The sequence below is a fragment of the Macrobrachium rosenbergii genome, chromosome 50 (genome assembly GCF_040412425.1).
Source record: "Macrobrachium rosenbergii isolate ZJJX-2024 chromosome 50, ASM4041242v1, whole genome shotgun sequence".
Classification (NCBI taxonomy): domain Eukaryota; kingdom Metazoa; phylum Arthropoda; class Malacostraca; order Decapoda; family Palaemonidae; genus Macrobrachium; species Macrobrachium rosenbergii.
The window spans coordinates 2,228,752-2,255,210 of NC_089790.1; the positions used below are offsets into that span (position 1 = coordinate 2,228,752).

Sequence of the window (26,459 nt, forward strand, 5' to 3'; positions counted from 1 at the left end):
TCTTTAAACGGCAAAACCAGCACGAAACAAAGCATTTCCGTCTGTTTATGAAGAACAGTTGTGGCCTCGTACCCTGCTCGCCCCTTACTTCTACAGTAACCTCATTGGTACGCAGGTGAATTTTGCTATGTACTGCATCATGAAGCCTAAGCTAAGCTGCAGATGCAGCACAATTTGTTTGATGGACTTTACGAGGTCATTTACAGGTTGGATATGCCCAAGCCAAGACAGGACATAGTTAAAGGAAAGTCTGCTTAAGAAGTATCTCTGTTGGAGTCTGGCTATTTGTATCCTTTTTAGCTGGCTGCAAATACACCAAACAGCTAATTTTAGCATATTTTGGTTTGGCATATTTTGGTAAGCGTCCCTCAGAAAAAAAAAGGCATAACTGTTTCGCAATTGTACAGGTTTTCCTGCAACATTCATAGGGTATTGCACTACTGGAGGGCTGGCTTTATTCAAATTGAGTCCCAGCTAGCCAACTGGCTCATCTGGGAACAGGTGGTGATTGACTATTTAAAATGATATCTCCTTCTCATTAAATAAAATGTACCTGGAAAGTTTTTTGCTTCTAAAAAGGATTCAAACTTCTGAAGTCCAGGGACATCATCATCTGACTTTTTTCAAGAAAGTAATTTTACTGGTCGAGTCATGACCTTCAAAAGAAGAAATGTTGATTTCACTACACATATTTGTGCAGCACACTGGAAAAAATTCTTGAATTCACCAAACACACCGTGCACCACAATGGAAAAAAAAAATTCTTGTTTTAGAGTAATTACTAATAAAAATACGTTAAGCAACAAGTTCACACCGTAAAAATATTCAAAACAACAAGCTGTTGTATTTCCGTCACCACTTTTAACCTAGGAACGACTTACCCTTGTCTTCGGGCGTGCAGGGTATGGCTTTGTAGGGGATGTTCTTTCCCCTGCGGAACTGGTTGCATTTTGCATCTGTTGCTCGGCTCTTCTGTGAGCGCTTTCATAGTGTTGTTGCACTGCAGAGTTATTCTCACTGGTCTGCAAACATGAGGGGAAATTTCCTTTTCAATGATTTTGGTTGTAAATGATACAATGGTTACAACTGGCTAAATGTTGTAAGACAGATATTACATAGCTCTACTACCACGGCTACTGCTACTTGAACTACAATTGAGAAGGCATGAATAATAATAATAATAATAATAATAATAATAATAATAATAATAATAATAATAATAATAATAATAATAATTAATAATAATAAAATTATGAAAATTCATCTTTCAGTTGATAAATGGGAAAAAGGCTTAGTACTGTACGTGAAATTTTTCTGTTTCTATTTGCTTCTCGTTATACATTTTTTACTTATTCATAATTTACAAATTACAGTGCTGCTCTCAGCTTATGACAGCTCCCGCTACCATCTTCTGAGTGTCCTTGAAACATGGTTTTTAGTCTTGTGACTTCCTGTTTTATTTACCTACTAGTAGTGTCCTTTGATCTAACCAATGGCTTTCCATACCTCCATGGAATCCTTGCTAATCTTTTGCCTTCTTTAAACCTGGGGATTTTCAGTAATCCCTCTCTTGCAGTCCTTGACATGTGACACCCAGTTTAAACTTTTGACCAAGTCTAATAGGCCTGACTCTCTGAGAACTAATTTGCTGTTGGTGTTATCTTCGATGCCAAGAATTTTACTCCCTACTACTGTGGGCAGTGCATTTAAAGAAAGCCCTTTGATTACTCTGCAATTTTTGACAGTATTTTTATAAATATAAGCTCTTTGAAATTCTGATAATTTTTATCACAACAATGTACAGCTAATATACAATTTCTCTTGTGTTTTACTGCTCTTATGTATTACACGATTGAATAGTGAAATCATATTTATCAGTTTTCAATTTACTAATGGTTTCTTTTACTTTTCTGTCATATTGTATTTTTATTATGGGTTTGCCCCAATCACTACATTCCTTTTTTCCCTGTTAATACAGAACACTTCTTTTGCTTTACTAACAAGGTCTTCTATGAACCATTCTGAGTATGTGAGTTTTATGGAACTAATTTTATATTTAATTTCTTTCTCTATGTACTCTGGTTTGCATATTCTGAAAGCTCTCAAAACTAAACCTACTAGTACACCTTTATCTATGATATCACCGAAAGCTTTTCGGTATACTGTGGTTTCAAATCTGTCTTCTGTTTCACCCATACATCGAGAAAGAGCTAAGTCAATTTCCAAGTGTTTACAACTGTGAAATTTACTGGTTTCAAATTATTGATTTTTTCAAGCAATACATCTAAAATACTCAAAATTTTTTGTGTTTAAAAGAGCAAACTTTCATCTACATATCTCTTCCATAACACTATTGAAGGTTAACAACCTTCTGTGTTAAATAGATAGTACCACTGCTTCAAACAATTTGATATGTATTGGATTCACAGAACTTGATATACAAGTTTGAAAGTATGGGAGATAAAGAGGAACCCATCGCCATTCCAAATATCTGCAAGCTTTACCATCACAACTAAGATGGGAGTCCTCAACACACAATTTGATTAATCTATTACTACTTCTTTCATCCATATCAACCCTAATACTGTGCTTTACGTAACAAGAAGTTAGTGAATAAGGAAGTCACGTCAAAACTGACAACATTGGAAGGCTCTCTAACTTCCTTTAGGCTTTCTGAAATATCCAAAGACTGTTTGAAACGGGCTGACAGCACTCTCCTCCTTCACTGCGACTTCAGCTATTTAACAGATCTGGTATGGTTCAAAGATTTGGCTACGGTTTTTACAACTGCTTGCCCTCGCAGCTGTCAATCACAGTTATCGGGAGCAGGCCTAGCTTTTGACTAAAAAGCCTTTAATTACCATTCGTTTTTGCTTTTAAATTAAATCTTATGCTTATCTATGCATACTGTACTCATTACATTTAAAACATGTACTATTATATTATGTTCTAGTCTTAAGTTGATGTGTGGATTTTCATTTTTGCTGTTTTATCCCTGATGACGGAAGCTGAATTCCTGAAATGTAGGTGAAACAAATAAATTTGTATAAAACAAATAAGATGAACTTATAAGAAGGATTTTGGAAGGCATACATCACGGACAAAACCCTCCTGAATCCTCTTATCAAAAAAATTATCCAGCCAAACCAACTGCTAGATAACCACAGCTAATCAAAATCCCAGTCAACCTTGTAACCCTAAGACCAGAGACTGTAACTGCAATCCATCTCATATCAAGAACAGCGCACAAGGAATCTTCTTAAAGAAAACAAATCTGGTTAGAATGCCTTAAATTGGATCGCTCTACACACAATTTGACCAGATGTAAATATTGCCTCTGTAACACCTCCAACCTTCCAATGAATTGGGGGACTATGTTTACTGACCAAAATGTAGGGACTTATTAAAAATCATTCATCTATTTTATAGGCCTTTTTAAGAAAATTATTTAACTCTTACATTACAGAAAGCAGAACTACATAGTAGATGCAGAGTTAAAAGGAATAAAAGTGCTGTGCAAGAAGCAACATAATCAATGCATTACTATGGCAACAAAATGCAAAAAAAAACATTAGCCACAACTGATGTACGTAGACCTGGACTTTGAACCAGGTAGCAGTTTAAAGTTCACTTTAACATGTGCTTAGCTTTCACCTCTAAACGCATCATATTTGGTGTGAAAGTTTTTTCAAAGAAATTAACAGTGTAAAATGAGTAGAAATAGTACAGACTGTGAAAAAAAAGCAATTCATTTATATATATACTTGAGGGTAACTAAAAGATTTTATGATGGAAGTGTAAGGGAGAAAGCGACTGGTTTCTAGAAGTGGGTTCAAGACAATTTGCACTATGTCTGTGTGGCTGTTTAATATATTGACAGATGGGGAAATGCAAGAAGTCCGAGAAAGAACAGCAGACGTTGTCTCAAAGACACTCCGAAATGCAAACAAATTTTACCACGTACCCGTGCTTGAGTTTGGTGCTCATATCTTGGGTCTGAAGCAGCTGATCGCTGTTCATACCCGACAGGTGACTGCCTCACTTCTGGTGGGGATGCATAACCATACCCATCTCCTCTGCTATAACCCCGTTCTCTTTCATCAGTTTCACACTGAGAAGTTAAAAACACTTAAATGGATAAAGAATTACATGCAGTGATCGCTATGAGTACAATTTGAGAGAGAGAGAGAGAGAGAGAGAGAGAGAGAGAGAGAGAGAGAGAGAGAGAGAGAGAGAGAGAGAGAGCAAGAATACTATTATAATGATGATTTAAATTATATTTTTTGTTAAGCTGCCAGTTCTTTCATTGCTGGCCATCCACAGTGACATTAAGCAAAAGCTGATACAGTATCATGGTATACAAGCTTTTACAAAGAAGTAAAAATTAATAAGGGTTCTTATTAAGTTTCCTTGACAATTACAGTGACTTAAGATTTTTTAAATGTGTAATACAAAGCCACAAGATGACTATTATGAATCATTTTCAGAGATCACGTTTGTTATTGTTTTTATCAGGCAAAAATCTGCATAAAAAATATTATCTAGGTATAAAGAAATTAAATTCTCACTAAATAAAATTAGGAACTTACAAAAATCAAGTTTACTAGGCTTTGGATTACTAAAGTGTTATGATTTTACTATGAAGAAGCTTGTTCTTTAGTTCACAGAGCAAAAACATTTAGGTACATACCCATCGTTGTTGGTCTCGATACTGCTGCTCCTGCGATGTTCTTCGACTACGAAGAGGGAGTAAATAAATGTTAATAAGTTGCAAGTGTTAGAATGCCAATGCATGTTCACAATAACATTTTGAAAAAGGAAAAAATAAAAATCTTTCAAAATTCTAAACTGATATTTGCTTTATATAAATCCTCAAATGCATACGTACCAGAATTTTTCATGGATAGAAGAACAAATAATAATTACCAGTGCACTACAAAAATGCTCAAAACATTCTAAATTATCAATTAATTTGAGTCAGCACAAAACTGTGAACCTCCTTTTCTCTCTGAACCAGCTAAGACTGGCAATTTATAAGTCAGAAAAAAATACCAGTCCATACAATAAAATTTTCATATTAAAGTACAGATAGGTTTACATTTGCAGTAAGTTAGCCGAGGCACCAACCACCTGTCGAGATATTACCCTTTTACGACTTGTCATAGTCCGAGACTGAATTTTTCTCTTTTGTTATGGCTCTTCATCTTTGCCCACACATACAATGAATAGTTTTGCATATTCGCTACACATTCTCCTCTCCTTTATTCATCTGACAATATCAAATATACCTCACATTCACATCCTCACTGTAAGTCCTAACTCAGTCAGTTAACTCAAAAAATATGGTCCATCAGTAGGCAAATATGGAATTCACAAGAAAATATCTTCAAGAACAATTAACGCTTTCTCCTGATGACATGGCCTAAACACTTGCAACATGTAAGAAGGTAGGAAGCACAAAGAATCACACTGGAAAACAGATATGAAGATGGTTGTGACAGAGCGAAAAGAATTTTATTAAAAGTATAACTAATTTTTTCATACAAACCTATCAATCATAATTACCCTTAATTCACAGTGCTGAATTCCACCAGATGTGTTAACATCTTTAAGTCTTGAGGAAAAAAGAAGTGAATAGCCAAAAGTGACTGTTGACACATGCATGCCTTCAACCCACTGACAGGTAGTAAATGTCTTATTCTTTTGTGTAAAAATGATTATGAAACAGCAAAACGATTAGATTGGCTGATGGACACATTTTATGACTGATGGGGAAGTGGGAAAATCCCTCTTTGGCCTTTGGGAAGGGGGCTCTGGAGAAGGTGTGTCTTCTACTAGACAAAGCACTATGGAAGTAGACACTTCAAAGGCCTGGGACTATTAACCTCAACTCCCAAGGCACGAGGGAGAGGCATTGCGGACACAGATGCCTTATCCAAAGAGATCGAAGCCTTGACTGCAGAAACAGCAGCATAAGTAGAAAAGGAAAAGAGTTAGTACAACCATTTCGTAGTAAGCAAGCCACAGCCACTAAGTGAATACTAAAGTATTCAATTTTTGTATCAATTTTTGTATCAATAAAATATGCATTAATACCACAAGGTGACATAATTCAATAACATATTTCAATTTAATAATGCTTACAGGAAAATGGCAGAACACAACCTGTAAGTAACCATAATTATCAACACACTTTTTTGAAAAGAATGAGAAGTTGAGAAGTATGAAAAGAGTAGTTTGACTGCACAATAATAACAAGAATTTATAGAAAATTAGAAAAAAGAGAACTAAGATTGATCTACCTGTCAAAGCAAGCTAGTAGGAATTCTTAGAGTTCACATAAGGCAAGAAATGTGAAAGAATGAAATTAGTAGTTACTACCGATGGCGTCAAAGGCATGAGTTGTGTCAACACTCATTTTTGGCTATCTGATGCTTTTGTCTTGAAGACTTCAGAAGCTGCATGTCTGGAGTCATTTGACACTGCACATTAAAGCTAATTGTGACTGATGGGTTTATCAACAAAAACTATTATTTCTGGTGGAATGATAAGAATAAATGAAAGGATAATGAAGATTAAAATGCTCTAAGGAAAGAAAATAACGAATGGGTCTTAAACAAATACACTGCTAAAAGGGATACCAGAAGAATTATGAAGTAATGGCAAGTGCCACAGTCTCAGGGTTTAACAAGTTTGTTTGTAGTTCATGAGAGATATATCATTCTTACTTTTGTTATCTATATCATGCATAAAAATCTCTAAAAAGAAAAATCAGTACTATAATTACTAAATTTATGCCAGGAAACATTCACAGCTCAATAAAAATGAAACGGGTAAATCAACTTCAACATCCCACTTTCAAGTGGTAAGATAACTTGGAAAATAAAATATGCAAATAGCTCTACAGATTTCATGCAAAAGCCAAGTAAAAAATAATTCATTTTCATGAAAAATACTGAAGCTGGCATGCATATAGGAACTAAAAAATTATTCAACAGTAAACTTCTATAATGAGGATTTCATCTTGTTCCTAGGTTCCTGTATAGAGAAAGTGAAAACTGTTTATGCACAATCTATAGTACCCTAGCCTTTGCAAATAGATGAACAAATCGTCAGTGCATATCTGAAAGTGCTCAAGTTGTTAGTATGCATTTACTGCGTAACCAACTGTAAAGCTCTCCACAAACAATACTACACCTTCAAACCTTCCTGAAGAAAAACAAAGAATGTATTGTGCATAGATATTTATGGACTTTAGAGTTTATACTCAGCTGTCCAAAATATACTGAAGTGGTATAGTCTCTGCAAACATTTTTTTTACAAAAATTAAAAGATCATGTGATCCTGAAAGAATATCCAATTAAAGCTAACTCCTTACACATAAATATTAAAACACTGAAGGGTAAATTTAAGACTTGACAATTCCATAAATCCTCTCCAAAGTGTCTGCAACTATGACCACTCTTCATCATGCTTTTTCTTTGACAGAAAAGATATTTTGAGCTGCTTAGTAAACTTATCAGAAGTGTTATACAGTTATTAACAGTGTGTCATGACCGTACAACTCACCTAGCATACGTGTTCCCATACGAACGTCCATTCGTCAACCTTTAAATAACAATACGTACAGCAATGCTTTAGTGGCCTTCATTTAAAAAATTCAAGCTTTTCATGAGATAGGAGGGCATTACATAAAACACAAGAAAGATTAATCATTGCTAGGCAGAACCTCATACATAAAAAAAGTCATATACTGTGAAGAGAATGCCTCTTCTTTATACATGTCACATACCATAACATTTACAATATATATGTTTCCCACTGTCTTTAATGGTTAGACCACTATACTAATCTTACAAACTAAAAAACCTTAGCTTTTAAGTTTTTTGGTGCCTAATACAACCCTCTTCCCCCAAGGCCCATTCCCCAACATGCAATATGAAATTTAGTCTTCTAATCAGGTGTTTCTAAGCAACATGGTACTCCTCAAGCATCTCTTCACCATTTTTGCTCTTATATATTTCAGACATCAGAAACCTCTTACTTCAAGTACCTTTTGCAGTCCTGAGCATCTATCGTACCACCATCTATTAAAGTTGATAAAATTTAATGATACAAAGTTCAACTCCTCCCCTTTTTCACAGTATTCAAATTGTTCCTTTCCTTACTCCTAAATTTTCCTTTGCTTGCCTTCAAATCACCAAAAGCTCTGTCTTGCTTTGTTGCTTTTAATCCTCTCTTCTTAATTCAACTCTTCTTCTATCTTTTAAAATTTTCTGAAGCCTCTTACTCTGATCATCCTGTTAACACCAGGTCATCTGTACACAGCTGCTCCCAAAAGCTTCGCACCCCTTTTTTAGAGCTTTCTTAGGGCTCAGGGTGGATCCTGGATGGACATTTACTTCAAATACTGATAAATCTGCAACTATCTTTACTATACTTGTGTTATGGCACATTTACAACACTGGTTTAATAAGTCAATCTGGTACCTTCTACTTTTACATTTCTTGGTGCTCTGTCAGATGCCTTTTCAACACCCATTCCTCTTTGCCTCTGCTACTGATTTCTCCAACATGCAGTCAAACAAATGTCGATTGGAAAAAATAGTTCACCAGCCTTTCATTCAGTACCTTCTCCAAAATTTTCACAGCCTGCCAAAGTAATATTCTTCCTCTACAATTTTCACACTAGCCTACTCCTTTATGTATTAACATTTTCATGTTCTTTTCTCACTACTCCTGTCATGTCCCTTCCTTTATATGTCATCCCTCAAAACATTCTTCATATATGTCCTTTTTCAATGCCCTACTTACTGACACTTTCTCTTTACAGAGAACTCAATTTTTACTTATTAACTATTCAATACAATTTTTGTTTATTTTACTGTCACTTCTTCCTCTTCTCTCCTTCCCTCACTATGATACTAACATGCAGCCATCAATCAATTTATGTTAAGCATCCTTAACCTGGTATAACAGTGCAATCATTATTAGTACTTCCCATCATAAAATCAAATCAGTGTTTCTGCTTCTCCACTCCTGTACATAATTAACTTTTCTCTAGGACTCTTGAACATTATATTCAAGAACTTTATCCTTGGCTATGGCAAAGTTCCTTTACCGCTTTTCTCTCCTGGTTTCTCTCCCCACAAATATACCTTCCAATCTCATCCTCAAAAAGTAATTGGTCACTATAAGGTCTCCTGTTGCAATTATACTCTCAGAATAAATCCATCACATCACTGCATTTGACAAACCTTCACAACATTATTTTTGTCAATTTTCTGGTCGCATCTTCAATATCAGGGGAAAAATCCATTTAAACCCATACACACAGGTTAAATGGCTTCAATCCTAAAGTTTACAGTATATGGAAGGGGACTTCACGATTCTTTTAACAGAGGAAACATGCATTTCCAAACCACTATTCATATTTAATGAAACATTTGATATGTCTTGAGGTATTCACAAGATCATGACCCTGTGAGTAAGTTATTCTCAAGAAATCTGTTTGAAGATGAACCATGAAAACTAGTAGGTCAGAATTACACCAGTTTCTCAACCTCCATCCTATAGTGTAACTTAGGCATATCCTCCATCCTATAGTGTAACTTAGGCATATATATGATTAATGGAGTTGTGATGAAACTAAGCCTTAATAACACAAAAGTTTTTTTACACGGACTCATTAATACAAGGCATGCCCTTCTCCCAACCTCATGAGTCTCCCCGCATCATGTTAAGTCCCTTAAATAACTGAGATTACTGGCCGCTATGAATGAGAATTCAGACAGCATGCACGATAGTGCTTTTGTCTGACAAATAAAAGACTGAGGAGCCGAGAACAGAACCTTGCAGTCACAATAAGCAGCATATCCATGAACCACAAGTTTGTACAAAAAAATGTATAATAAGTTTTTTATCACTTATGACAATTTATTATGTTACTTTTATGTTCTCTCTTTTTCATATAGTACTTATACTGTCTTACTTTTATCATTATCTATTTCCTCACCTGAAGACACAGAAGGAAAAAATAATGTTATGTCAAATGATTATATCACTGGTAGCAGGCTAGATTATACTGAAACTTTATAAAGACCCAGGCTGCCAACGCTGTCCACACCCATGTTCATTAGTCTGAATTTCTGAGGGTCTACTGTACTTACAATTTGCTGGGTACAGTAATCAAAATCACTGAAAAATATGAAATTAAATTAAATGAAGATGTAAGAAGATGAAATAGGGTCATTCTTGCTAAAAAAAAAAGTTCTAAAATCCTTTGAAAAACTTGTATGATGCAATCACTATTCAAACACATTACATAGCGATTACCAGTCTACTGGTCAAGAGTCCTTGATCTGAACCACCTAACTGTCTGCTACCATTTTCTTTAATGAAGAATGGTGTGTCAATAAAATTTGTAGACCATGAATATGGGAGGTGTGAGTAGCGGATCTGTTAGCCCTTAGTTTTGTACGAAAACATTTTCTTAAAAAAGGCATCCTAAATCTTAAGTCCATTATTGCAAGAATATAACAAGACCATCAACCGAAGAAGAGGAATTGAACAAAGAAATAAAAAGCTGATGAGAGGAAGACTGATGTATGGCAAGAGAGTTCTTAACCAACCAAGACCAAATTCTGGACTTTGCTCGATCCAGCAAGGCTGGTAAAAAAAGACATTGCAAAACAATGGTTTGTGTTATTAGGTACAAATTTTTATTGCTGCTAAACAAAAATATTTACTCTACCCTTAAAAAATTTTTTATTTTACTTCTTAACAACACTGCAAAAACTACTGATAATTATCTTATTCCTCATTCTACATGTAAATCATTTAACTTCTCTGATAAAAATACTTTCCTTACAAAATTGATACCAATCACTACACATATTAGACCAAGTTATTCTGAAAATAATCATCGTTTTATCTTTACCACCTTGATATGAAAACCATTGGGATATGTTTCTCATGCACATGCATTACATGCCAGAGCAATAAAAACAAAACTGCATTAAACAGAAATGAAATTACACCAATGACAAGAGAAAAAAAATGGAAAGGAAGAAGACCTTGAAGGGGGGAACAGAGGGCATGATGTGTCTCGAGAGGCGTGCACAAGAGCGCATTGGTGTACTCACTGTAAGGGACAAACCACATTGTTGTTAGTATTGTTATCATTATTAGAATCGGGCGTGAGAATCAAGTTACTGGTGGGTGTGGTACTAGTGCTCGTGTTATACCTGGCTGAACCGTCTTCCCTGCTCAGGTAGTTTGCATTTCTAGTGTCATACTCAGAGGCGTGATTTCGTATGTACCCGCGGCTGTCGGCTGAGGAGTCGGCTTCGGCCACAATCTGACTGCTCCGTCTTGTGGGGCTCTGAAATCGGTGTAAGTGAATTTAAGACAAATTATGTTAATTTCCTAAGTTTATGATTCAATCACAATGTGCAAAACAAATTCACTATCCTATTTCGCAAAATAACTTATAATTTTTTCTTATCTTCCTTGCTAAATTGAAAGGAACAGAGGCTCTAGCTTCACACTGTAGTTACTTAGCAGACATTCAGGGCTGTCATCTACACCTCAGATTTTCAACATTATGTAACACAACATGAAAATGATATAGAGAAGAGGAAAGAAAATGACATCAATATGTTAGAAAAATAAACCCAACATCCACAGACCTGTTACAAATTTTGTATTCTTGCAATAGTATACAGACTCATTTGAAGTTGTTATAATTCTAGTAACAACACCAAACTGATTAAACTGAATATATCACAAGAAAATACCCAGAAACTTTGAGGAAAATAATATCCAGAAGCAAAGAAATTTAAATTATATAAAGATTAACTTAAAAGAATATTTTCTCTTCTCACCTTAATCCCTATTCAGGTCACTGTTAAAGCACAGTATATATTATTTTTCAGTATCGCGTAATCACATTTCTTCCACAATGGATCACACTAGAAGCAAAATAGCTGTATACAAACATATAATACTTTTATAATCATACTTTATTTTGGTACTATCAATCACCTCATTGTCTTTGGCTTACCACTGGTCCACTTAAACTACTTTAGTTACCTATTAGTTGCAGCCTTGTTCAGAAACATAATCATCATCATCATTTTATGAATTACATGATCTATAGAAATGACTCTGGTCTTGAGCACGAGCTAAGTCTTGGGAAAGCACAGTCTCAGTTTCTTGTTGCTTTGCAATTCTGGATATCACCACTCTCAAATATAATAAGACTCTCTCTAGGGCAACATATTTGCCTCTTGGTTACTTCCCCAAACCACTTCCGAACCACAGGTCTCAGTTACCCGAGTCTTGACCATGTACTTAGATTTATCTTTCACGACTGTCCTAAGCATAATTCTCGTCCACAACCAATTAGTTGTGCTGATTCTGACGAATCTTGTCTTCTCTGTAATTCCTAAGTAATGTCAGAGTCCTGCCTGTCTAAGAGCTTGCTATCTAATGACTGTAGCTTAACTGGTCCTTCAATTCAGTTCAGGTGACTAATCATTCAAAGAAAGGTCTCAAAACATTTATCTAGTAACTTCCGAGTGAACTTGATCTATTTCCTGTGACTTATAACAGGCACCTCCCATCAGTAACCCATTTTGTTTCTTCCAACCACTCTGATCCTCTTCCCTTACGTGCTCATTCATTCTCACTTGCATGTGGGCAGGCTATCTTTGGTAGCATAAACGGTCAAGTAAGGACACTGGGCATAGTGAATCACGATACTGAAATGACAAGTTTAAGTGATGAACATACCAAGGTCAGTTATGATTTTCCCTGAAGCAAATATACTGCCCACATAAGTATACCTTAGTTTAACCAGACCGCTGGGCTGATTAACAGCTCCCCTCGGGCTGGCCCGAAGGATTAGATTTATTTTACGTGGCTAAGAACCAATGGTTACCTAGCAACGGGACCTGCAGCTTATTGTGGAATCCAAACCACATTATAACGAGAAATGAATTTCTACCACCAGAAATAAATTTCTCCAATTCTTCATTGGCTGGTTGGAGAATCGAACGCGGGCCCAGCAGAGTGCTAGTCGAGAATGATACCAACCCGTCCAATGAGGATTGTTAATGGGACTACTTCTGTCATGCACTGTTAGAAGCCATAATGGTCGAGGACATGCCACACATTACAGCACCTATAGCACTTAGCACCACAAAAGGTAAAGTGAACACAATATAAAGCAGAACACCTTTTACAGGAATATACATAAAAATTAATTTCACCTGTAAAATAAATAAAAAAATTATATCCATGACACTGGAAATTTTTATTTTTTAAGTTCTTTCATTCTCTTCAATTATTCCTTAATACTAATTCTTTTTTTGTGACACTCAAATTATATCTGGGTCATGCTGGGGGAAGTCTTAACTCCATCTCTTCAAAAGTAGGGGTAGTTCACTCAAGGAAAATAGTTGCTAAACCAAACACTTGCTTATTTTTCCTTACTTTTTTGACATGCAAAACTATGTACTGTATACACAGCAGTAACATTAAATATATATATCACTGAAAAGGAAATTCTTATTACTTTTTCATGAAGTGAAAAGAATTCTTAGTTATGCTAGGCATTCTTTTCAATGTTTACAAGTCAAGAAATATCTGTTTTTAGTCAACTTCAACTGCTTATTTTGTTCATTTTTCTTTTTACACCAACTACTAAGAATGAAAACTATTCAACTTCAAAATGGGACACTAACTTCACGTCAGAACTGAGTTTATTTTACCGTACACAAGTTTTTGGATGCCCCAAGTAACCTCACAGGGGTAAAGCAATTTCCCAAAAGAAATTCTGTCAAGTAAAATATTAACAGAAACAGAACAATCCAAGGCCTTACTAAATTCAAACTGAAAGCAAACTGGCCAAGATAAAACTCAATTATTAACATTTCATTTTACTGTATCACTTACCATAAACAGCAGAAACTTACAACTACTTGACAGAAAATAAAATAACTGTATGATCACCCATCTAAAACTTATGCTCAATTTTTTTATCATCAAATTAAATCATAAGCATGAACAACACCACCTGCAAGCAATTCCAAAAACACTTCAAAATCAGCTTCAACTCTTTAATTAATTTTCGTCCACTTCAAGAGAAGGGCCATTCAAATGAGATTAGTATAATACACAGCTCAATTATTTGTGTTAGTGCATCACAGCTACAGTGTTAATTCTCAAAGCACAACCCAACCTGTGCTGACGAATAAGATGTTCTATGGAGTCGTTCTGAGGCATCAGAGTCACGATAATAACCGTTGCTACTGCTACTATTGCTGCCATAACCACTCGATACCTGAATGTCAATCAATTTTAGTAAAGCTTGATTCCACAAATTGTTAGGGGCACAGTTATAAGAGTGATCATTAAATTCATTAGCAATTTCTTTCCGTGATCATTAAATCCATTAGCAATATCTATACGTTTTCCATTAAATACTTCACATTTATTCACAGAGTAGCAATCATGTAGAGGTTACGTAAGCATTATTTAAATATCTCAGACACTTAATACATAGACACACATTCACTTTAAGCTACAAAATGATTAAACAAATATGACTTCTTGTTTATGAAAGCTTTACAGAAACAGTCGTGTAAGAAATTTCCTCATTACCTGCTAAAATAAATCCATACCTGCCTTATGAAATAGGGATGACTGAGATTAAAGAATCATCTGCTATATATGTGAGATAACACACAAAAATTAAAGTACTTAAAAACAAATTTCAAGCTTCATAAACACAAACCTATTATTTTACAGGGGAACATAAGAAGAGGAACTGCTTTTCACAATAAAAGCAGTACCTATAATACAGTATTAACTGGGGTTGCATTTTATGATGCTGCCTTCAGTATCAGATAATGAAAATCCAAAAATTTTCTGCAAAATTCCCTAAATCTCCCATGCTACATTAAGATGGATATTGACTTGAAATGTAATTTGAGTAAATATTTCACGGGAAGATGTTGCAGTGGACCTCACTGGACCAACCATTTCACAACCTGATGTAATATTCGCTAGGAGGATGATAAGATCTATCAAATTTCCTACCAGATCAAGCCCTTGGAATGGGCATCAAATGCAACTAGAGTAATCACTCTGGTGAATACTGTACTCAAGAAACCAAGGGCAGCCTAAAACGGATGGCGCAAAGCTAGCATACAATGCCTTGAAAAATTAACATCAGGTATGAAGAAACCCTGAGAACTTATCCCAAGCATACAGCCTGCCACAGGTCAGACTGCGGGAGACTATTCATTAGCACAGGCTGCAAGAAAAGAAAGATCTCGAAGAATACCCTCTCCTTCTGGCTGTGGGAAGTACAGGCAGTCCCCAGTTAATGGTGGGTTTGGTTAATGGCGATCCGGTTTTATGGAGCTTGTTTAGCACCGAAAATCGGCAATTTTCGGCACTAAAAATTGCCGATTTCCGCTTATCAGCACCAATAATTGGGTACTGGCACCGATAAATACCCGACAGAGGCACCAATAACCAAAAATCAGCACTGATAAGCCAAAAATCGATTTTCGGTTATCATCACACCCTCAGAACAGAACCCCCGCCGATAACCATGGACTGCCTGTAATCATTTGGCATACCAGGCTGGGCCAAACGATGACCCTCCCCTTGGCAGAATATGGGCATGCGACATCAGGGGTATAGGAGCTTCAGTAGCATTCAAGTAGTAAGAATTAGTATCCAATTGAAAGTCCATGGGAATCATCATTTTCCAACAGCTGCCGGGCACTCTAACGATCTTCTTGTAAAGCAGCCTGACCCAGTCTGACCTTATTCAACTGCAATCACCTCAGCCTTCACTACTTAACAAAGATCTTCAATCGTTAACACAGCTGGAGAGGTTCTGATGTTACTGTGATGAAGGCACGCAGTAGGGTCCTCTTCTTTCAGGATTTTGCTGCAGAGCCATTGCATGGAACATGGCTATTGAGGTTTAATGGGTTTTGTATGAAAGAACCAGTTTTATTTGGTAAGACAATTTACTAGTTTTAAGATGCCAGTCAAAAGAAAAATCTAGGTAGTGATGCCACAGAATAATTCACAAAATAAACTTTGGAGAAGTCTCATTATAAAGCAACCAAGCTTAACCAAAGTTCCAGAAACTGATAACATAAGCTAAATGACATTTACAAGGTAATCTTTTGCTGGTTGATACAATTTAAATCACTGTAAATTTTTTACAAAAATGTACAACAATTTTTAGTTGACTTACTGCAAAAGACAACCACAATGACAATTTAAACTCTGTAATCAATTACTTCTGGTAAGTAAAACAGTTACTGATCCTAATAACACTCCTGTACTATAAACAAATTCAAGAGAGAGGAAAATGTCCAGTATTTTATATACAAAGTCTCTTATCCAGAAACACAAATAATGGAAGGGGTTTAATGAGTTCATTTGATGAGAGGGATTAGTTTGGTACCATACAGAAGAAAAACTTAAGTTAATTACAATTCTCAGAAATCAAAACTTGGCATTCTATCAAAGAAAACTGTAAATCACATTAGTTACAGAAAACTACTGCTTAGATGTTTTCACAAGAAGTGGCAACACACAAAGGGATGACAGCAAACAATTTCTAACAGCTTAAAGAAGCATTCACCAATTTTCATGATGCTTTAACAACAAAGAAAAAAACAAGGCAAAATTAAAACCTGGACAAAACAGTTCTCCGAGTTACGTAAAGTCAAGGGTGATCAATTTCCAAGCAAAAACACTTAGTATGAAAAACTCTGTTAGTATGAAGCAGAGTTTATTGCTAGGCATGACCACCCAGCGTAAATACATGAACAAGTATCCATCAAAACATGATGACAGACAACATCAGGTTCAACAGCATCCAAAGATTTCCAAGAGTCTTGTTTCACGATTAGCTCAACCCACGGTTTTAAGAACACCCTCACCTGGAAACTCGATAGTGGTTTGGGACTGCCAAGTGGATAAACCTCTACAGAGGGTGTAAAATCTTGAGGCATTTGAAAGCCAACATGACTTGTTCTGTAGTTGAACAGAGGTGTCTAAAAATAAAAAGGTCATAGAAAAAGAAGCTAAAAATGAAAAGATAAAATGCGATATGGAAATAGAGCACCAGTACGCAGATGTTGCGAGGAAATGCTAATACTTAAAAGTCCAGTTCTAAATAAGTAATAGTTACAGCAATAGGCAAAAGACCTCCTTTAACTGGAAAGTGACCTGAAATTCTTTACCATATGTTACCTACAACACACATCTATTTGCATTAAACTTCACAAAAGTCATATATATTCTTTGACAATTCAAAGACAAGTCCTTGGCCCAGTGATTCTGAAATATTTAAAATGTTAATACTACCCTGTATCTTTAAGCAAGTACAAAAACTTCATCCAAGGAAACTTATGAGGATAGCTGTATAACAAAGCTTCATTTATCTTAAAAAGGCTCAAGCTAAAATCTGTTTTAAAAATGAAAACAATCTGTTTAGACAGTATTATATAGCATTTCAATTTGTGTTTAATACCTACATTTTATATTGTTTTATACGAAACTAATCACATATATATGAAAGATGCAATCATTATATCTTGAATGAAACAAATAATACCTTTAACCATTTCTACTTAAGCCACCCTGTGACATAACACAATTCCCTCCAAAGTTCAACATAAAAATGGACATTGTCTATGGATATTTTCATGGTCTAACTCTGCATCAACCCACTAAACATCAAATTCCCCTGAAGAAATACTGAAATGAGACTGTACTCCTTTAATGGTAAGACTGAACAGGATGTTACTCTTGGTTTTGACTGATGCCATGTAAAAGCATTAATAACTAAACAAATATTCTAGTCCACTATAGAAAGCTTTCACCAACACTAAGCAATCAAAAGCCCCTTCCAAAAAAAAACATATTCCTGTCTCTCTTAAAATCTAATGCTAATCACCTGTGGCCATTACACTGGCACCTCAGCTCAATGGACCTCAATTTATTGGCATTTCCACTCCCCTAAGATAAATAATCATTCCCTCCCTCCATTCCGTTTCTTACTGACATTACTTAATGCAGTGCAGTATTGAAGTTAACACTGTAATGTATGTTACATACACATACGTACCTTTCAGTCCAAGTTCGTGAGCATGTCTTTAAGTACACGCTGGATTGCATTAAGATAATCAACCATTTAATGTGTTTCTCTCTCTCTCTCTCTCTCTGTTATTCTATGTAAAAAAATTTTTGATAAACAAGACCTTGGAAAGTACATTAAAAAAATTAAACTCCATATCTAGATGTTGTATTCCAATCCCCATCATCATCATATCAATTCTCTCAATACTCACCAACCTCTGCCAAACTGGAGTTCCAAAATGCTTAATTTTTAGTACGAGGTTAATGTCAAAAGTACTGTACCTACAATCACACCCCTTTTTATGGCAACCTTCCATCGTATGCACAGTAGCTCGAGAGCTTTCTCAGAGATCTTCACCTCTAAAACAGGAGTTACAATCACTTACCTCTTTTCTTACTTTTCACAAACATTTCTCTTAATGGCTCTATATAAGCAAACCTTATTCAGGGTCACTATATATGGCACATACAGTGAGGTCAGAAATGTTTTGAGAGAAAAGGACAACCATTCATGGCCAATGAGCTATACATATCAAAAGTTGGAGTCTAATGGTCTATTTTTTTTCTTATTTTGGTCATCAAATGATGTTTTTAAACTCAAAGTTTAAATACAATGATGCTAACAGCATTAACTATTACCACACTCAATTGAAAACTAATGATTCCCATAAATGACAGCTGATTTACATACACAATCTTGAAAATGAAATTAGTGCAATAATTCCCAAACCTATCTATTTTATTCCTAAAACAAAATTGAATGGATGTTTTCTTTTCTATGCAGAAGATGGAGTTAACTTTTATTTACCTTACAAGAAAATAACTCGGTGAGTAATTTCCTAAGAGACCCATGCAAAAAGACAGCCCATCCAAAATAACAGAATCAACTATTTAAGGTTCCATACTACAAAGGCATTCCTTTCTAAATCTAAATTATCCAAGAACAGAATGAATACACTGTCAGTGACACTAACTACTACTATACAACACTACAATACCTCAGTACCTACACAAACAAGATTGCTATGCAACGCATACCTGCGGGTAAGAACCCTCATTTGAGTATTGTGACATCTGTGAAATTCGACGCTCTGGATCAGCCGACTGACTGTAACTGGTTCGTCTCATCACTGGTTGCTCTTCCTCCTCTTCGTATTCGTAGCCATCATCTAATGAACGTCCGTAACTTTCCTGAAATATAAAGAGAATAATTATTCTTAATGTTCTAGTTTCATATTAATAGCAAAGAAGAGTAAATAAAAATCAAAATTATGAATAATACAGAAAAACAAAAATTTTCTTTCCGTCTTGCAAGGTCATCACTGAGTCGTATGTTTTATGATAGGCCCTACTTATCATTTATAACGTTACTAATATTTACAATAATACAGCGGAAAGAGGTAACAAATCTCGTTGAATTTATTAGCTTTATTTCCTCTGAAAACCAACTAACTGAACAAACCACAGCTTAGGGTACATCAACAAGAAGCCACAAATTATGCATCCTACTTTGGAAATACACAGGCTAATTGACTGATACTATTCTGGGGGCAATTAAGAGAGACCTTTCTAAGCATACCCCGGATGCAACATCATCATAAAAAAAAAAATTGTTGAAAGCACATGTATTCACTAAATCTTCATCCTGCAGTAGCCATAAACATGGGCAATCTATAATAGAAAATTTCACCTGATATCAGAAGTCAAGCCAACAGGACCCCATATGCAACGTCTTAAGTATTCGTGTAAGCCTCCAAAGCTGCCTGTGGCTTACCATAACCCCTTTTTGCTTTTACTGTATTTATTGTAAAAATTATATGTATTTTTCTATGAAAATGTACAATCCTTACTTTCAGGACAAGAACAGGAAATGTATCATCATTTGATTCAACATAAATTTAACTTATCCATGTTATTTGGTCAATGACGTTTCTTAAAAGCATCCATTTACTAACCTTCTAAAAAAAAGTATCCACTTACTAACCTTCTAAAAAAAAAAAACGTATTTACTACTATCACTGGTTAAAAGTTGAGGAATGAAAATGACACAAAAATATTTACCTGATGAGTTGAACGTATAGGGGTGGTTGCTTGCGAGTACCTTCTCTCAGAGGCAGGAGGGGAGCAATCTGACATGCTACTGCCACCTCCTTCACTGCGCAACGACTCCCCAATACTGCTTGACCTTGGCATTTCACATTCTTCCCTAGAAAACAGAATAAACTCATTTCAAAATCATTAGTTTCATAAAACCAAACCTCTTACTTTGCACATGCTTAATGATGGAAAAAGTAGACATTTGCTGAATGCTCAATTTCTTCTTATATATGATCAAAAGACCAGAGACTACCCTCACTAAGTCCTTACACCTCGAGACAATCAAATTCTTGAATATCCAATCCGGAAATTGGGAGAAGAGATGATATTCGCATGCACAAAGACACTCGATCTCTCTTCTATGAATGTGATGATATTTTATTTACATTCTATGCTATCTTAGCTGTAATATTATCATTATCACTACTGCAGTTTTTTCATTATAGTGTCGTCTCTGCTTACACTGACCTCTTTTCTGCTTTTTTACACAAATGTTTTCATACCAAACATGTGAGAGAAAAAATCTTGTCCTGTAAATTTTCCATTTATAGTGTCATCTTTGCTTACATTGCCATCTTTTTTATTTATGCTTTCATACTGTTTATATCCATTTTCCAAACAATATCAGTTTCTTCATTGACCCATCACTTAAAAGCCTATTTTGTACAACCCATGAAATCCCAGACACTAACTACAGAGGGAAAAAAAAAAAGAGAAGTTAGCTTCAGCAATCAAGGTCCCACAAATCTTGTGGTTAACCGAATCTCTTTTTGCATCTGCCAACTGGTCAACCACTCCCAGATATTTCAAGACTTTTGGAACCATGTCACTGCCTTTATGTGATAATAATAAGATTTTCAGTGTAACATCAATTTACGTTTGTGAATAGCACTGAAGACATCTTCAAACTTAATATGCGCGTTAAGATTATCATACAGTACTCTGATATCATTACCTATTGTATGAACAATATTATTGCATCAAGCTTTGCTTCAAAGGAAGGAAGACACAGTTTTCCTTGACTTCCTATAAAGAAGGGATGCAACATAAAATTACTCTATTGGGTTAAATACTCAGGTTGAACGTCTAGATATTAAATAAATATAATTTCAATTGATTGCAGGTTTATTTACCACAGACTTTTTGATACCTGAAAACTGAATAAAAGTAACTTTACTGCCTAAACAAAGCTGGTAAATCATGACCATTTCTATCCAATAAAATAAGCAAATATTATGCTCAACCTGTATATTACACCAGAGAGAAAGTAAAAAATAAACGAGTCGTTCCTCATAATACCTCTGTCCCATAGGTGAATCTGTCATGGGAAGTGGCACTCCACAGACCATAGCCTGCTGTACTTCTTCAGAATCCACAGCAATATTATCAAGCTTTTGTAGATGGGGGAGTGCTCGAAGTACTGTTTGACGGTACCTGATATTGCAACAAACAAATCACTACTACTGAAACCAACAACTTTATTTGTATAGTAAGGAAGAAGATTTATATAAATATAATAAAAAGGACATGAATATTACCTGTATTGAACAATGAAAACACTTTAATTTAAGAAAAATGTAAAACAAATGTTTTTTTTTGAAATACACAAAAATATGCATTTGAAATGAAAACCTCAGAAAATTTTTTTAAATATCTTAATTCTAAAAATATAAAACCCTTTTTTTCACTTAATGCTACAACACCCAACATTCAAAATGTCAGCCAAGAGGTGTCATCTACTAGACAGATGTAGTCTTATTCTCCCTCCTGCAACTGGATAAATCCATTTCCTTACCGGGTCACAGATACCATTTGCAGCCTCAGCTAACAGAGGCAATAACAAGTTCCCAAATGTTGCTAAAGAGAACACTGCCTAGCTTCAAACCACAAACCAGCTACGAACAATCCGCTGACACAGAACTGCTTGTCCTTATATACAACTTAATTCAGCATAGTAAAACCTGCTTTAACAAATCAGTATTACTTCATCTCTTTCATAACTCTCGATTCCTTAATCATACAACTGTATTACTTTTCCCCTAAATCTTGTTAACAAAATGTGAATACTGCAATTAACTCAAATATAGAGAACTGACACATTTCCGCCATGAAATGCAGAAGAACAAAATGAAAGCAACAACAAAATGAAAGAAACAACACTAAGAATTACTTACTGTTCAAAATTTGCACACGGATTGTCTGCAAGCCATAAACTCTTAAGCTTTGGTAAATTACGGAGGTATAAAACTTCATTGATGTCAGATATGGAGTTTTTACGTATGTACAACTCTTGCAGATGAGGGCAGTACTGAAAATCAGCTAGCGTCCGTATGTTGTTGACACTGTAGAGGAAAACACACAAAGCTATTAAAACAGCAAGAAAAATTACCAAAAATTACCACAAATTTACAAAAGCACTAAAATAAACACTAACGACTGCTCGTAGCAGCTCATGTAAACCTGATGGGATTTGTATCAATACTAACATTTTACTTTAAATTTACATTTGTCTATTAACTAACAAAGCTTATCTGTTACCTATGTGTTTTACTTTATAATAGGTTTCAACATTCAGAACAGAAATTTTTTTCTAAAAATACAAAAATGAACTCATAATAACCCACTGTTACCCAAAGTTTGGCTTCTTACGTTATTTTTCACGTCTCACATTCTTATTTTCAGAGTTATATTTCTATATAATGATAACAGCAAGCCGTGTCAGGATCTTCACCAAATCCAATTCACGGAGGTGCAGATCTTTAAAGTTTTATTGTAGAGAAATTCATATTGATTAAAAAAATCCACATTATATGCCTACCCAAAGGGAAAGATAAAGCGCATAATGCTTAAGAACGTAGTTGACAGATGCTGTGTTCGGTCAATAATTAAGAGACATCACTCCAAAAGCACATCATGATGTCTGTAGAGTGGTTAGACTAACAGTACAACAGATATCGCAAATTTTCCTTAATTTTTAAAGTCTAATACTCTGCCTCAAGCACATGAGACATGTAAAATATACTAGCATTTGTATATTTTGTGAGAACAAATAATTGGCTTCACTAAAATTTTAACTTTCATTTACCCTAGAAGTTTCCTAATATCATGCTCTGATCTGTGGTTAGCTTAATTATAAACAATAATGATGATTGAGAGACATTTAAATTCACTTACCTCAAAGATAAAACCTCAACATTTGGTAGTTTCCTGACCACAGAAACATCCGACAGCTCGCTACCCCTATGGGAAAAAGGAAAAACTTGTGCTACAGTATATAAAAGGAAAAAGAATTCTATTAGAGCAAATATACAGCTTGAAATATAGGACTGCACCTCAGTATTCACATGATGACAATACTTAATACACAAACCAGAAATGTATCCAAGACATATCTTTGGCATTAGTTGGTTCAGTTGCCTGGTAACCCAGTGCTTAATTAGCAGTGATTAGGTGATGGGGAGAGGAAACTACCAACTTACCAGACTCTACATTCTCACCATATTCATCAGCAACAAGGAAAAATTGCAGGGACTGTGTGGGGCGGGATTATGGTAAAAGATTGAGTTTATATATCTAGGAAAAATGCATTTTTATCTTTAAAATGATGTTGCAATTTGTTCCTTACAAAACACTACAAATCTTCATCACATATAGAGAACCACTTCTTAGTTCGGAGGTACTGTTCAAGAAAAACGACTGGTGTTGCTCCTACCAGCAATTTATCCAGCTTCCCAATTTGTACCTGAGAGTAAGAGGATAATCTTCATGGGTTAAGGCAGAAACAGCCGAAAAAGCAGGCAGGAGGTTATTTCAAGAAAGGGACTGGTGTTAACATTCACTGACTGATCGAGTCATTGTTGTTTTGAAGATGCGTTTGTGAGATTCTCATTCTTCTTCTTCTTCCTGGCATATGTGATGTTGAGGCGACAGGGCACTGCGCCAAAATCTGGCTTTGCAAAGCCCTTGCACTAAGAAACAAGAGGAAACAGGCCATCCTAAAGTTCTACTGTGGACATACTTGGTTAGAATGCTGACTGATGGGTCACACTTCTCACTTGGGAGCATCGAACTTAGGGAATGGCATCCACAGCTAGGTCAGGTTAAGGTAAGTCTGATTAGGACCTATTCCCTCTGAAATACCTAAGCCAGCTACAGAAATGCTTCCTACAGTAGCCCTTACCCCTTACTCTGCATCTGATACTATATTTTCATATTAACTTGATGATGGTGGGGTGAGACTCCAGACCTAAGCTTGTCAAGATAGAGCACCTTATATCTAAGTTGTGGGAAGGTTAGTTAGGATATATTCCTTCTGTATTTTGACCAAATACCATTAAAGGGTAACTTATGCCAGTCCAAATGCAAGCCTCTACCCAATTTTCTACGGGTCCTGGCTGTTTCGGCTGTAAATCCCAAACTGGCATACGGCCGAAATGGGTGTATCTCGGAAATTATAACACGATAATAATAAAACTGAAATCTTTCTCACAGGGTGGCATATAGGGTATTCTAATTGGGTACTGATAACTATAGGCTACTAAAAATCAGCGTTTTATGTACTACCATAATTTAACCAAAGCTCTTAACATTTATGTTAACGAATATACCAAAAATGCTATCAGTACCCAATTGGAATACCCTAGGTATTGAATGCCACCCTATGAGAAAAATTTCTGTTTTATTATTATTGTGTTATAATTTCCGAGATGGAAATCCTAATTACCACCAAAAATAACATAGGCTTGCCTACTAGGGTATTAAATACCCTCCCTTTAAAGCACCCGGCAAATTATTATTCATTATTATTCATTCCCAATTCCGTCGCCGAGGTTACTGACCAGGACCCGGGTCCTCACGCGACATTACCGAAAGATCAAACCCAAAAACTGTCTAAATAAAATCTCTAGATCACCGCCACCCCCAAAATGGGCACGACCCCTGTCACTTTTCCTTTCCCATTTCCCATTGGGCACATACCCACAAACATTACCGAAAGATCAGGCCCGAAAACCCCTAAATAACATCTCTGGATCACCGGCCGCCCCCAAAAACGGGCACGACCCCGTCACTTTTCCTTTATGTGCCCATACGTATATACATACCCACAAACATTACCGAAAGATCAAAACCCGAAAACCGCCTAAATAAAATCTCTAGATCACCGCCCCCAAAAACGGGCACGACCCCCGTCACTCTTCCTTTCCCACTAGGGCACATGCCCCTTCCCATACAGGTGACCATACCCACAAACACCCCATTTCTCGGGTCAGACCGACAAGACAGACATTAGACACCTGGGGTTATTTCGCCCCGCCCAGCTCCCCCGGGGGAATAAATCGACGCAGTTACCAGCAGTTGAGCTTCCTGACGTTGTGGAGGTCGCTGCCCTTTGACCTGGCGACGACCATGTCCTCCGTGAGCTTGGTCATGGCTGAAGAAGGTTTCGACGGGGCAAAGGACGGTCGTGTTTTGCCTCTTGTCTACCCGACAATAACATTGAGGGGCCGCGTTCACCAGCCCGGTTTGAAAGTGAAAGCTTCTCCTTATCGTTGGGTTCGGCTCCGGCTTCGACTCGGCTGCTATTCTCTCTGTGGCGAGTTCCCGGTCTTCTTCCTGTTGATGTCGAATAAAACTTAATTTATCATTTTAGTATTCCATTCGAGTGAAATTCACCGAAATATACACATCAAATACACATAAATAATATACGACGCGATACGGACGAACAGATCACATATCAATTTTCTCTGGGTTGCTAAAGCGTCTCCCTATCGTTGGATTTGGCTCTGGCTTCGACTCGGCAACTATTCTCTCTGCGACGAATTTCCGTTCTTCTTCTTGTTAATGTCAAATAAAACTTAATTTATCACTTTATTATTATTCAATTCGCATGAAAATCACCAAAAAATATACATAAAAAAACATATAAATATACACGACGCGATACGCACGTACAGAACATATATCAATTTTCTCTCGGTTGCTTTCCACTGTAAACATATCTTATTGAACGAGCTCCCCGATGGCAAGGGTCACCACCACTGTTTCGCCTACACTGCTCGAGGTCTAGAATGCAATAATTTTTTTATTTTTAAGCAGAAAAAAGCTCGTATCATGCAGAATGTTTGGAAATATGACTAAAGTTGAATCTCAATCAAATACTATTCTAACTAGACATTATGA

The 26,459-nt window shown here is 35.9% G+C and overlaps 1 protein-coding gene across 6 annotated transcripts in view; it reads right to left on the minus strand.

Moving 5' to 3' along the window:
* The window catches only part of LOC136832492 (uncharacterized protein F09G8.5), a 48,540-nt gene that overhangs the window by 16,385 nt on the left and 5,696 nt on the right, over window positions 1–26,459 (minus strand). Inside the window, exons 2-13 of one of the 6 annotated variants that reach the window (XM_067093379.1) lie at window positions 25,626–25,889; window positions 23,451–23,516; window positions 22,451–22,618; window positions 21,576–21,710; window positions 20,241–20,385; window positions 19,218–19,370; window positions 14,245–14,346; window positions 11,144–11,382; window positions 7,570–7,608; window positions 4,691–4,736; window positions 3,965–4,111; window positions 882–1,022 (exon numbers count right to left, since the gene is read on the minus strand). In XM_067093379.1, coding sequence (XP_066949480.1) covers window positions 882–1,022; window positions 3,965–4,111; window positions 4,691–4,736; window positions 7,570–7,608; window positions 11,144–11,382; window positions 14,245–14,346; window positions 19,218–19,370; window positions 20,241–20,385; window positions 21,576–21,710; window positions 22,451–22,618; window positions 23,451–23,516; window positions 25,626–25,705 — 1,461 coding nt within the window. In that variant the 5' untranslated portion in view covers window positions 25,706–25,889. The remainder of the gene's footprint in view (window positions 1–881; window positions 1,023–3,964; window positions 4,112–4,690; window positions 4,737–7,569; window positions 7,609–11,143; window positions 11,383–14,244; window positions 14,347–19,217; window positions 19,371–20,240; window positions 20,386–21,575; window positions 21,711–22,450; window positions 22,619–23,450; window positions 23,517–25,625; window positions 25,890–26,459) is intronic. The other 5 variants (XM_067093381.1, XM_067093382.1, XM_067093380.1 and 2 more) reach the window with 5 other exon arrangements.